The 14,703-nt window shown below is 40.4% G+C and overlaps 1 protein-coding gene across 1 annotated transcript in view; it reads left to right on the forward strand.

Annotated features, from left to right (window-relative positions):
• LOC112112749 (protein Wnt-7a) overlaps positions 1-14,703 on the forward strand; it is a 50,205-nt gene that overhangs the window by 2,092 nt on the left and 33,410 nt on the right. Inside the window, exon 3 of the mRNA XM_029911203.1 lies at positions 4,810-4,861. Coding sequence (XP_029767063.1) covers positions 4,810-4,861 — 52 coding nt within the window. The remainder of the gene's footprint in view (positions 1-4,809; positions 4,862-14,703) is intronic.

The following is a 14,703-nucleotide window of genomic DNA, read 5'->3' on the forward strand; positions in this document are numbered from 1 at the left end:
ATACTTCTGTTAGTCTTAAAGGTGCCACAGGACCCTCTGTTGCTTTTTACAGACTCAGACTAACACGGCTACCCCTCTGATACTTGATTCCCTTTAATGTATTTTCACCCGCCCCTTTCTCTAGGATTACCAAAATAGATATCTGTGCATTTTCCTCATAGGATATCTAGTGAAACCCTCTCAAATACTCTAAGAAAGCAAATAAAAAGCCATCTTCCTCTAAATATTCCACCTTCCTATACTTGTAAAGCCTGTGCCTTTTTTCATGCATGTACAACACACAACAGGACTTGGAGATTTGGATCTGGTTATGGGTTTTGTTGGCAGATAGGGTATTGAAGAGAGGCTAAGTTTTGGACTCTACACACAGAAAGCTCAAGAGCCATTCTCTGTAGATAGCAGCCCCAAAGGGTGGACTTTTACAGGGTCAGTGCCTTATGTGAGATTCCCACTATTTAGACCAGGAAGCTCATGAAAACTTATTTATTTGGTGAGAGATTGGTCCCTTCAAAAACAGAATCAGAAAACACACACCTGCCAGTTTAGAATTCAACCCAGCCCAAGCCTTAGGTTAATATCTGGGCATTCAAGTCTGAACGACATCCACAGTCAAAGGGGGTTCTAATCTGAATTTCCAATTTGGGCTCATCTCTGTCAATCATACATGCTGATTTTTTTGTACTAACATTTTAAAATTGCACTCAAATAGCAGCAATAAAAATACAAATTTAGATGTGAGGAAATTTCAAACGAAGGGGGAAACACTGTCCTCAGACCTATGTATTGCAGCACTTATGGCACCTGAGGGCTTCTTTGTGTTTGTTGATCATGCCATACTTGGGAACAATGAGAAGAGTTAAGGATAAAATTTCAGCCTAAAGGGCCATAGTCACTTTTCAATTCACAATTAAAAATGGTCACTGATACCGATATGAGTTCCATGTCCGACAGTGGAGTCCACAGTTCTGGGGTTCTATGCCTTGGACTGTGACAGTACCCAGGGACCCAACAAGTTTAGATTCAAGGATCTATTGGAGGAGGAAACACTGTCATAATAGAGAGCTAAGGTATTCTATGTGGCTGGGGAAGCAAGATGTAGCATTGGCACTGCAAGGAGCCAAGAGTGCCAGGGGCACTTTTACACCAGGAGTACTGGGCTCTTTGCTTTTTTGTGCAGGGCCTTTGGTTCGTTGAGAAGCCCTTTGGTTGGATTGGATTCAGGCCCTACTTTGTCTTAATCCACCCAGGGCAGGTGGACCAGGGCAGGATATGACCTAACTATAATACCAGTACCGCATTCCTTGTGCACCCAAGATGCCCATCAAAGTCATTGGGATTGGTACACAAAGAATGCAGCATTGGCATCTATATATCTGAAGTTCCTCACTTAGGCAGGTTTAAGTAAATGTTTTAGTATTACTCTAACGTATGTGTATGTGATTTCCAATGCTCATGTTTTTATGCAAGAACAAAAACAGGGAGAAGTCTAAATAGGCATAAAAAGATTTTTTTACTGAAGGCCAATGGGTTCTCAACACCTCTGAAAATCAGGCACTATGTCTCAACTTGGTCACCCAAAGACTGAGGCATACAACATTAGTGAATCCTTCTCAAAATGTGTCTGTTACACTGGAAGACTATAACTGCTTCTATAGAGTTGGCTCATTCCAGCCACTGATTTATGCAGGCATGTGTCTGACTGACCTCAATGATAGGATTGGACCACTCTAATCTAACAGTTACATATATATTTGTAAAAAGAAAATGTATGTGCCCAAGAGCAACAAACATGCAGAGTTATTGTGGTATGTTGTGTAAACACTGTCAGTTTTTTTCAAAATTGATTTAGCTGGTAGGCTATATTTAGGTACTTTTAAAGAAAGTCGATATTAAAGGAAGTGGATTTGATCCATCTTTGAAGTGTTACCTCATATCTAATTACCCATTATAATGCTTATATAGATAGGTGTATTCAAACATATCAGGCCAAACTCATCCCTGGCGTAGCTCCATTGACTTCAGTCCTTATACCAGGATTGAATGTGGACCATAATGAACAAAACTCATTTAAAATGCATAAGCAACGATGTTCAGATTTAAACAGTGTTTACACTTGCATTTCAAAACATACTATATGCATCTTGCTAGCAAGGTGCATAAGAAAGACAATCAATCCCATGCAAAAATGCAGCTTTTTTGGAGCTCAGGAGTACATTCCTGGGATCCTTTAATGGCAAGTCTGATTTCAGTGCAAACTGTTATGGCTGAGTTAACTCACTGAAAAATAGTGGGTCTCTTGAATGCCACTAAATATTAGTGTAACCATTTGTGTTCCACAGATTGTCTTCTTGATCTTCTCTGTTTCCTGTCTGTATCAACATGTGTGGAAACCCTTGCACATTTGATTCAGACAATATCATTTTATAAGAAGATGGAAAAAAACAGATTCAGTTCCTAGGCTTCTCTAAGCTGCTCACTGTTTTCCATTCCCCTTTATCAACTGTTCTTTCCATCTCCCTAAGCCCTGTAAAGAACCAGTATGAACTACAATTCACAATCATCTAAGCTAATATTCCGCTGTGTTAAGAAGGGCAAATCCTATACCTAGTAAAGACAAAGGCCAGACTTAATGCCCACAACTAAGATAAGATAAAAGAAAAAGTCTCACATTTGTTATCATAAATACTGGGATGGGGACAGGAATGATACATGCAATATGAAATATTAAACCTAAAATATCTCCCATATGGTAACCAATGCACTAATAACAATGCAATTTAATATTAATTTCAAAATATTTTTCACTTGTATATTTTTCTATATGAGTAGTAGCTATAGATCTCTACTTTCTCATTCCTTTCACATGATTACTCTGGATTGGCATTAGAATGCTATAAGTGTAAAAGGTACTAAAATATTAGTTAATGTGTGACCACTGATGATATTTCTCAGTATGGCTGAATCTTTAAAATTGTTATCTTGGAAGTTGGCAGGATACCACTGGTCCCACAACTGCAATTTGCAATAAAAACATTTGACCGCATGACATCATTCTGCTTTCTCTATTAGATGACTGCCATGTGACTTTAAAGTGGCACTGTGGTGTCTGTGCTAAGATTAGGATGCAAATTCAAAATGACTGTAATGGAACTTGTTGAAATACCACTGCATCATTAAATGATTACAACATGGGCATATATGTGTACTAATACTATACTAAGTACCTCAAAAGAAATTCTATCAGTTTGTGAGGATTCAGCCATACAACTCCTATGCTAACTGGAGTTGTGTGTGTAAATCTAGGATAATAGGTTACCTTGACAACTGCATATTCATGTTGACTGTTCTATACATAGTACCTATCTTTAAAAAGGGAAACAAAGAAGACCTAGGGAATGATAGACCTAGTCACCCTAACTTCAATATCTGGAAAGATACTGGAACAAATTATCGAACAATCAATTACTGTGCATCTAGAGGATAATAGGGCGATAGCCAACATGGATTTGTCAAGAACAAATAATAACAAACCAACCTAAGTTCCTTCTTTGACAGGGTTACTGGCCTAACTAATGCAGGGAAGCAGTGATATATCTTGATTTTAGTAAGGCCTTTGACATAGTATCACACAACATTTTCATAAGAAAATTAGGGAAATGTGGTCTAGATGAAAATACTATAAGGTGGGTGAACAACTGGTTGAAAGACCATACTCAAAGAGTAGTCATCAATGGTTACTATTCAATATTTTCATTAATGACTTGAATGATGGGGTGGAGAGTATGCTTATAACATTTGTGGATGACACCATGCAGGGAGGAATTGCAAGCACTTTGGAGGAAAGGATTAGAATTAAAAATAACCTTGACAAATTGGTCTGAAATCAACAAGATGAACTTCAGTAAAGACAAGTGCAAAGTACTGCACTTAGGAAGGAAAAATTAAATGCACCAATACAAAATGTGTATGACTGGCTAGTCAGTAGTACTGCTGAGAAGGATCTGGAGGCTATAGTGGATCATAAATTGAATGAGAGTCAACAATGTGATGCAGTGGTGAAAAAGGCTAATATCATGCTGGGGTGTATTAAGTGGAGTAAGACATGGGAGGTAATTGCTCCACTCTACTCAGCACTGGTAAGGTTTGAATGGATTATTACGTTCGGTTTTGGGTACCACGCTTTAAGAAAGATGTGGACAAATTGGGAACAGTTCAGAGGAGAGCAACAAAAGTAATAAAAGGTTTAGAAAACCTTACCTATAAGGAAAGCTTTAAAAAAACTGGATCTGTTTAATCTTGAGAAAAGAAGAGGGAGAGGGGACCTCGTGAGGTCTTCAAATATATTAAGGGCTATTCTAGAGGATGTAATCAACTGCCCTCCATGTGCATAGGTGAGACAAGAAATAATCGTCTTAAACTGCAGCAAGGGAGATTTAGGTAGAGATTAGGAAAAACTTCCCAACTATAAATACTGTGAAGTATTGGAATGGGCTATCAAGGGAAGTTGTAGAATCCCCATCACTGGAGGTTTTTAAGAACAGAATAGACCAACACCTGTCAGGCATGGTCTAGGTATATTTGATCCTGCTTCAGTGCATGGGGATGGAGTAGATGACCTTTTGGGGTCCCCTCCAACCCTACCTTTCTATGACATCAGATACAGTTTTGTTATCAATCTGAATCCTGAGATATCATTGTTTTATTACTTTTGTCTTTACTTGGTAGTCTGAATTCTGATATTGTGCAAGTGTAACCAAACCGATACAAGTTTAATTTTCTTTCTTTTGTTGATTCTGGACTGTGACTCAGGAGATCTGGGTTCTAATCCTAATGTTGCCATTGATCTGCTGAGTAACACTGGGCAAGTCATGTCCCCCTCTCTCTGACTCACTTTACCCATCTATAAAATAGGGATAAAGATTTTGACCTCCTTTGTTAAGATCATTGAGATCTATGAATGAAAAGCACCACATAAGAGCTAGGTATTATTATTGGTAAACTTTTTTGGGGGCAGTCACATATAACTTTGCTAATCTGTCTTTCAAAGATAGTTTTGGACAAAGGATTATAGCTAGTGACCACTTAAATTTATTCACTATCAACATGGCATATTCCTGTTCAGGTATTAGGTTCCCAAACATATTCACAGTGAGTCCCCATCCCATTTACTGAATAAATTTCATTTCTAGTGTTATACAGTATAGTTTGTCCTTCAAGAGCAAGACTTTACTGACATTTGAATATGGATATCTGGTCATAACAATTGGTAATGATAATGTCAATAACAGTGCAGATGATGTGGTGATGCAATTATGAGTGTTTTTTAAATTAACAAATGCATAATGGTGTCCACACTTCAGCATTTTGGGACTTTCCATCACCAAAGCCATAAAGCAGCAGAGTCCTGTGGCACCTTATAGACTAACAGACGTATTGGAGCATGAGCTTTCGTGGGTGAATGCCCACTTTGTCGGATGCAGAGCTGTAAAGTCTTCAGAGTAAGACAGTCCAAGGATTCTGCTCACATCTATTCAAATGAAGTGTCAGAAAGGATCCAAAGGCCTGACGATGCAGATGAGTCTTTTGCAACAACATGAAGCTCAAATTTGGGCTCTCATGGAACACAGAAAGAGCAAATTCAACCATGAGGGGTTTCCACTGAATACTCAGCAGACCAACCCAGAGGGTGTAATATCATGCACAAAGAAAAGGTGAACCTGCTAATTGCCATAGCTATGACAGGACACAGAGTGTTACTCTCTCAAATAACTGAGTCCTGACTCCTAGTTCCTGTGGAGATTAACTGCACCCAGAATAAGACAGTATCAAGCTGATGTGATGATGCAAGAACACAAGGAAAAAGATGTTTCTGTTTCTGATGACCTTAATGACACTATGATACAGTTGTGCCTTTGCAATGTGACAAGACAAAGTTTAAAGCAAATTCAATGGAAGTCTATGGAAACCTGGCAAAACTAAAACCAACTTCAGTGCAGGTCTTTGAAGATCCTGTGACAGACATTAAATAGGAAGAACTTCAACGCATGTCTATTAAGACCCTATGACTCTGACATAACAACATGACAGCAAAACTAAAAGCAATTTCAAGGCAAGTCTGTGGAGACTCCCCTCATTGAGACATTGCCTGTGAAAAACATTGAACGCAACCTTTGGAGAGAGGACATGATGATCCTATTACACAAAAAACACACAAGACACTATTGCCATGCATGGGCCTGAGACGCAGAATGTCAACTTTAAACAAAAGGATTTCACTGCAGATTTGAATATTAAAAAAACCTAAAAATAATGAAGACATTGTACATTATACAACAAAAGCAAGAATATCCTGAGTGACACATCTGCCACAACATTGTTAAATTAACTTATTGTGTCCATAACTTCCATCGTGATGGACAATCCTCTTGGCCTTGCCTATGCTAGCAAAAATGGGACCTGGGATTGACTGCTAGTGCAGCACCACCAAAGGCAGCAATAGTGCAGCTTTAGTAGGCAGGGATGATTAGAAGAGACAGATAAATAGCTGAGTCCTGCTTACGCTATAGCTGACAACATTGCTACCACTGGCAGAGTTCAACGAATGAGGGCTCATTTGGGGGAATGTATGTGCAGTCTCAGAGTGCGTGTGTGGGTTGGGGGGATGAGGGCTCACCATAATGTGGAAAGTTACGTTCCACAGACCTTTATCCTGCTCATACTACTCATGCGAGTAGTGCAACAGAAGTCAAAGGGACTACCCTTGTGAGTGACGTGAACAGAATCTGGCCCATGTGCATTACAATAGGCCAAATTCAGCACTGATTTGCACTTTGTGCAATACTTTTAACTTCAGGGAGAATCTCAGTCAGAGAAGTTAAGTGATCTATGCAGGTTCATAGAGGGGACAAGGTGTTAGGAGTTATTAGCTCCCACTTACTTACATACTCAGACAAATAGACCATGCTTCTCTTCCAGCAACATCCTTAACTCTTGTTCACTGAGTGATTTACATTCCACATAGTCTCATGATAGTAATGGGAGAGAAACTTCTTGGAGTGGTCTGAGTAAAGGTGGAGTCTTCCATTCTCACACATCCCCATGAATGACAAATATTCTGAAGGCCAAATTATGCCCTCTGTAATACCAGTGTAACCCTCTTATCTTCCATGGGTTTGCAGTGTAACTAGCTAGCCTTGTAATTGAAATTTAGAAAACAATTGTTTTGCAGATGCACAAAAGTGAAAAGAATTCAGCTCATTTCCCCATACCTGAGGTAGCAGGAGAAAAACGTAGTACTGTAACACTTATTTTGCCACTAATGTGCATAGATCTGACTTGCAGTAAGCATACATCTGTTCGGTAAAAAGTTATCTTTAGTCACTTTTCAGATTAGAAATGCATTTTCAATTATATCATTTCATTAGAATTATTTTTCTCTCACGTCTTTGGACCAACATTTTTTGGTATTCAATTCCAGGGTAATTTCATGGGACAGGCTTTAAAATTTTTGATTTTTTGAATTACAAAGAGCAAATATCAGGCCTAGGAGATCACTCTAAAATGATTTGCAGAAGGAAAGCAGGTTAAAATTAAACTAGTTTCTATAGTCAGAGTGAAGATATTTGCCCATGGAAACAAACAGGCAAGGCTGCCATCTTAGCAAAAGGTTTCTGTTTGGTATTGTGACATTAATACAATACAGACCTTATTTTTTCCAAATGCAACCAGTGATAGATTAGAGATTGACAAATACTATATATTTTGAACCACTGGTGCTCGTGAGCCCCCAAGATAAACTGAAAGGGCCAAATGCAGGTCCCAGTGAAATTAATGGGAATTTTACCATTTTCCTCTGTAGGATGAGGACTTGCATTTATGTGCTGGATTTTCATCTCCTGCCACTATATTTTAGCATATGCATAGTATTTGCATATGCAGTAATGCAGACTTAGTTATTCACAAGCAAAAATCTGCTCCTTCAAAAACAGAGGCGAGGCTGAAAATCTGGCATAATATATCTAAAACCCAGCATGTTGCTTTATGCCAAAGAGTCAATCTTTCTAGGCTGTGACTGTCACAGTAAGATAAAAACATTGCCCCAAGGTCACATTAGTTGGAATTCACATCAGAAGGCTCTCATACCTGCCTTCAAATGTATCTTGTGAGTACATGTTTTAGAGAAACAAAAAGATTACATTACATTAGAACGTAGAGTAACTAAATGCCTATTGCAGGGTTACTATATAGGTTTTTCTGAAAGAAAATATAACTACATAAAACACATTTTGACATAGTGTCATATAAGAAGTGAAGATATATAAAAGGGATGACCCATATCTTCTGAAATCCAGAATGATGGGTCTGATTTTACAATATTTGTGACTTGAGTAACTATTTTATATGCTTAAAATAGAATTAACTTTTGAAATGGAATATATCTGTTTGTATCGCATTTCAGAATTTCACAGATGGGAAATATTTCCAGCTTACCTTTTTAAATACAATTCACCCTATTTCTTTAAATTGGTTAGCTAAGAATTTTTAACTTAGCATCCTCAACTTCATTTCAAGTTAGTCGAAAAATTGGGAGCTCTCAGCACCCAGGTTTGGGCCCTTAACTGGAAAAATGGTCATACTTTAATTTTTAAAGCTGCCTTTTAAAATTAATTACATATGCTGTTTTAAGAATCAAGCCCATACACGCTCTCTCTCTCTCAAAAAGGCAGACCGAGATAAGTAGTCAGAGGATGAGTTCTGCTCTCCATTTTACTAGCTATGAATTATGATCTCTATAGAGATGTGAAGTAATGTTAGTCATGGCACATAATTGGCAAGGTACACTGTATTTTCCATCTTTCTATTTTCACAATCAACATATATTTCAGTTCATGTCACTGCAGATAACTCCCTCCCTGACCCCTTGGCTTTAAATAGCAGAAAATACAACGTATGTTTTCCAGTGAGATAAATACAAATTTGTCTTTTTTATTTCCCAGATTAGTCAATTTATGGTTGGGCTGATATGGGGGGACAAAACTTTTTTAAAACATACTTAGAATCTTAGAATTGAGCTGCTCAACACCATCAGCTCTCACTGACTTCTTTGGGAGTGGAGGGTACTCAGCACCTTGCAGGATTAGATCCCGATTTCCTATGAATGCCAAACACACCCTGATTATTACTGCACTGATAGACATACATTTTATAAAAGGGTTTAATTTATTTAATTAAAAATGAAGAACTCTGTTTTAAAGAAGAACAGAAATGTTTGGGGAGGGGAGGAAAAAGAATGGCAATCCCAAATCAGTAACAGAATATGGGTACGTTTGCCCCAAGTACACAAACAGATCCCCCACTGACTTGCCGGATCCCAGTCCTGTCAACACTTTATTCATGGGGGTAAAGTATGGATGTGCAGGTTTGTAGGATTAGGGCTGTAGTGTACAGTATGCATTTCCTACAGTTACATTAAATGTTAGAAGAGCCACATTGTGGCCAACTTAACAAGTCTTAAGGTTATGCTGCACTCTGTTCTTGACTTCAGTAGCTGTTCTGTGCAAGAAGCAACTGTCATACATACACTTTTAAGTACAAATAAATACATTTAAAAACTAAAAGGGTCAAAACATTATTCCCTTATTCAAGTATTTGCTAAATCTGAGTTCAAAGTTTCCCCCTGCAGCAGATGATGATATAATTGATGCTAAACTCACAGAAGTTAGAGATAGAAGAGACCTATTAGATCACCAAGCCCATCCCCTGAAAGGCCAGGCTATTGTTCTTTTCATGGGATGTAACTCTGCTTTAGATGTTGCAAGAAAAACACAAGAACCTGAAAGCTTGAATTTGTGTCTTAGCAGCTAAAAGGCTTTACACCACACCTTAAGTTTTTTTTACCTACCATTTATGGCATATTACATATCCTTTATTTCTATGTATTTAATAATCATCAGAACAAGTGATCTCTTCACCAAAAAGCACTTAATATTTGACCACGTACTGGTATCTTGGTAGTGCTTGGCTATCTATGGATTTGTATTGCCCAAACAAAAGAATTCTTCGTGTTTTACTGCTTACTAAATACTTGATCTGATATTCAGCAATAGAGGGAGTTTCCATTAATAAAGTGTGAGCAGTATGGAACTGGTGGCATTTATGGTTTAGTTTATTCATGATAAACTCAGTGCTTCTATTTATGACATGTAATGAGCTTGCCCAGCATCTCCTGTGGTTGGTGTTACTGTGCAGTCCTTGGTGACAGGACTGAAGACAGCTTTGGAGTTATCACATGCTACAGTGAGAAGGATCTATTCCATTGTCCAAAGACAGAACTCCAGTGAATCAGAAGACAGTTAAAGCACTACCAGTTGTTTTGTGATAATGAAGTCTCACTGGTTTTTAGAGGCATGAATACCAAACTATATTCCATCAAAGCAAACAGCACTATGACATGCTGGTATGTGGGAGAGCATGAATTTCTTCCAGTAGCCACAGTACATAGGTTAAGTCCAGAAGAAAGTAGAAAAAGCAGAAGATATTCATGTCCAACACTGAAGAAGAACCTGTGTTCCTAGAGCACTGAAGCACTTGTTCAAGTACAGTTCAGCTTAACGTAAAGATTGTACCTGTAATGTAGCCAAGGTCAGAAAGAGCTTGATCATCTCCCATGTAATTACAGGAGCAGCCTTTACTTGCACAAATAGTTATTTTTCTAAAGGTTTCTAAAATCTGTGTTCTAAAGGTAGTATCCATTGTAGGCTTTGCTCACCATAGACAAAAAGGAGGGAATAAGTTATTAGCTGGTTAGGGGGCTTAAGGACAATTTCCTCACTGTGACTTTGTCTCCATGCTTGAATTTCTCCCCCATCCCTGTCTAGTTTTGCAGCAACTTCTGCAAAGCAGAAAGAGTGGAGAGTAGGGCAGTGTTCCAGTCCATCAATTGACTTCTTAGCCTAAGTGGATTTTGCCATTTGTTTATCAGTATTTATGCAATACAAGCCAAAATATGGCTTCCCCTTCATGGGCACTTCATGGGAACAAGAGGCAGACATAATGCAGCTGCTTGGGAGAGCATGGGGAAGATTGGGGGCTAGCCTAGCATTACTAGTGGGGTGCTGCATATCCTAACGGGGGTACTTCAAAGCGAGTTGCACTCTAGCTAGAGTACCAGTCAGTACAAGCTACAACTTTTGTACAAGTGTAGCAAACTCTCCACCCTCCCCCAGCAATCTAGGAGGCTTATGTAGGCATCACACCTCATTCCACCCCCCAACTCAGATGCCCCAGGCATTCTGCATCCCAGCACTCTATTGGCTGGAAGAACCATAATTTGGATGTATGATATTTCCTACACTGACCCAACATCCTGGACTGTGGTTTGCATGGATCCTAGTCATCCCCTCTTAGTTTGTTCATTGTGTACATTTATATTAAATTGCAGCTCCAAGAGGAGTTGTCAGTAAAGATTATTAAGATTTGCCATGGATGTCACCACCTTGCAAAGATTTTTTTTATTTCTGGGTCCCTTTCTGATGTTTTTAGCTGTTGGGTTGGAGGATTGTTCATGATGACATATTTCCAGTCTGGCAGCTCATTCTATGAATATATTCTCTCTACACTCTCTCCAAATAGTTTCTTCAGAGTTCACTCTTAAGACATGCTCTTTTGCTTTTACACCCCATGTCTGACCCTCTTAGGCATTTACAGAGTGCCAAGCACAGCCGTTTGGGGTTCTCCAACCTTTCAGGTTCTACAGAAGAGAGAGGATCACTGACTCAAGCTTTCTTAATCATCCTCCTTCCCCGGGGGACAGTGTTGTGAGTGTTCTGGATATCCCCGCAAGAAGGCTCCATGGTCCACAGTGTGGAAACCATTGCTCTGAGCCCTATTCATATTTCCCTTCCCTCTTTACAGCATCCCTCTGTTATCCCCTCACAATAAAAACTTGGCAGGAATAATTACTTGCTTCTTTGCCTTCTATTTCTTTGACTCTAACAATCTTTTTATGCCACTTCACCTCTTCTCCCTGTACAAGAGTTTCTGGTCCTGTCTATAAAGCATTTTTGATGCTATAATCATCAGTAGCTCTGGATTTAAAAATACTACTACTACTAAAATAACTGCACTGGATTGAGATTAAAGCCTGAGCCCTTACAATGGTACTTCTAGCAATAAGATCCCGAATTTTATATTGCTAAATCTTTGCAGGAAAGTTAAGATAAAGGGGCTAATTTGGCTGTGAGATGCATATACGTACATTCCTGAGTGATGGAGGAAGTAGAGTAGAGTGAAATTATTCCACCTTAGTACTGGCTCTCTCAAAACTCACAGTGGATTGTTCCCCACGTTGTCCTTACATGGTGCTGTAGCGACATTTCAAGGTGAAGACTAATTGTAAGTGGGTGTAGTTAATGTATTTTAGGACATTTGTGCCCAGCCTCATCCCTTCCCCTCTAAAATAGATTACTCCTGCTGTAACATATATCTGCACATAAGGATGAGTGTGAGGCAGAAGCTGGGCAGAAATTGAACACACTGTAACAGTGCTTTTGATGTGTTAATGTGCACCTGTTTTCTGGCCAAATGCAGAGTGTGCCAAAACCTGGCTCCAAAAAACTTTTTAAAAAAATCTTTATTAAGTAAAAGAAAAAAAGAGAACTGTCCCACCCCCCTCTTAGTTAGTCTCTCTCTCTCTTTTTTTTTAAAGCATAATATATGCAGTGTTCTGAGCAAAACACATAGTACAGAGTAGGTTAAATCTTGCACTTTATAACTTACTTGCTTGAATACAAAGGTAAAAGTCCTGTTGCACCTTTTCAGTATTTAAAGCACAATCATGGAACTGTCACAAAAGCAGTAAAATTAGATAAACACAAAATTACATATACTAATGCTAGAATGTCTCACCACACCATTTATATTTCTAAGGACAGAACAAGTGTAACTGCTTCAGAAGATGAGTCATCTATGCAAAACACAGCAGCCTGAAATAGATGAGACAAGTGTGTGATACATTATGAATACTGTATGAGGTCCTTGAGTCTTCCCATGTGGCGAATTCCTTTGGAGACCTGCCTTCTTTACAGTACAATCTCCTATCCTTCAGCACTGAAGAGCTGACAACTGTTTTTCAACAAAAAAGGAGATTTTATAAAAATTCGACATTACTTCTGATTTACAGTGGTTTAAGTAGGATTAGAGTCAGGCCCATGTCTTTTTCTTATGTGAAGAAAAGCAATTTCTGAAAACAACCTGTGGTAGATGAGAAATGGTGCATCTAAAGCAAAAATAAAAACAGATGTAAATGTAGACCTAAAGCATACACTCCCTTCCACAGAATAATCTAATGAGAAATAATTTTGCTTAGTATCTCTGCAAAGCTCACCCCACAAAGTTGCCAAGTCATCCCTTAAAGGGTTTTAGGGCCCATTTTCTATAGTGATGCCCCATAAACTGTAGGAAATCCTAGAGATCTCAGTGCATCCAACTTTGACAGCCTCCTTCCTGGCAGCACAACCTCCTTAGTAGCCTCCTTAGTACACTAGGTAGGATGTCCCAGTTTACCATAATTGTCTGAAGAGCAGGGCTGTCCTTACCCATATGCAAAATACGCAGCTGCGTAAGGCACCAGGAAATTCGGGGCACCAAATTGCCCCAAATTTCCTGGTGCCCTACGCAGTTGCGTGCTGCTCCAGCGGCCAGCCTGATCCCCCAGCTGTCTGAGCCGGCCAGGAAAGCTGCCCCCGCTCCCACCCCGTGCCCACTCCACCCCTTCCCCATAGCCCCCACCCCTGCTTTGCCACCGCTCCACCTCTTTCCACCCCAGCCCCGCCCCAGCCTCGGCCCCACTCCACCCCTCCCCCATAGCCTCGCTCCTTCTCTGCCCCAGCCTCGCCCCCACTCCACCCCTTCCCCTGAGCTACGTTCCGGGGGACTGCAGCAGGGGTCGGACGTGCCCTGCATTCACCGGGCAGCAGGAAGTGGAGTGACCCAGCCCGAGCCCGCTCCACTCCGCCGGTGAATGCTGGGGGGGGGGTGGTTTCCCCATGCCCCCCAAGTCTGGGAATCAGGGGAGCAGAGTGGAGCAGGCTGGGTGTGGGTCGCTCCACTTCCTGCCACCCCATGAGTGCAGGGTCGGGCCTGCCCTGCAATCACCAGGTGGCAGGAAGTGGAGTGACCCAGCCCCAACTCGCTCCGCTCTGCCAGCTTGTGCTGAGGGGTGGTTTCTTCCCTACCCCCCAAGCCTGCTCCTGCCCCCCCACAGACCTTGGGCGCAGCCCCCCCCCCCCCCCCGTGGGGGCGGGGAGGGCTGCATAGGGCACCACAATGTCTAGGGATGGCCCTGCTGAAGAGCAAGGCTTTTATAAAGACAAATCATACTTCACTGATTTATTAGAATTCTTTGAGGGGGTCAAAGAAACATGAGGACAAGGATGCTCCAATGGATATAGTATACTTGGACTTTAAGAAAGCCTTTGACAAAGTCCCTCACCAAAGGCTCTTAAGCAAACCAAGCAATCTCTTAGGGAGCCCAATTCACCAAGGGTATGTCTACACTGCAACTAAAGACCTGTGGGATGACCTTGGCTGGCCTGGGTCAGCTGACTGGGACTCAGGCCATGGGGTTAAAAATGCAATGTAAATGTTCAGGCTTGGGCTGGATCCCTGGCTCTGAGATCCCGTGTGGGGAGAGGGTCTCCAAAC

The sequence above is a fragment of the Terrapene carolina genome, unplaced genomic scaffold (assembly GCF_002925995.2).
Source record: "Terrapene carolina triunguis isolate 2854851 unplaced genomic scaffold, T_m_triunguis-2.0 Scaffold89, whole genome shotgun sequence".
In the NCBI taxonomy this organism is placed as follows: domain Eukaryota; kingdom Metazoa; phylum Chordata; order Testudines; family Emydidae; genus Terrapene; species Terrapene triunguis.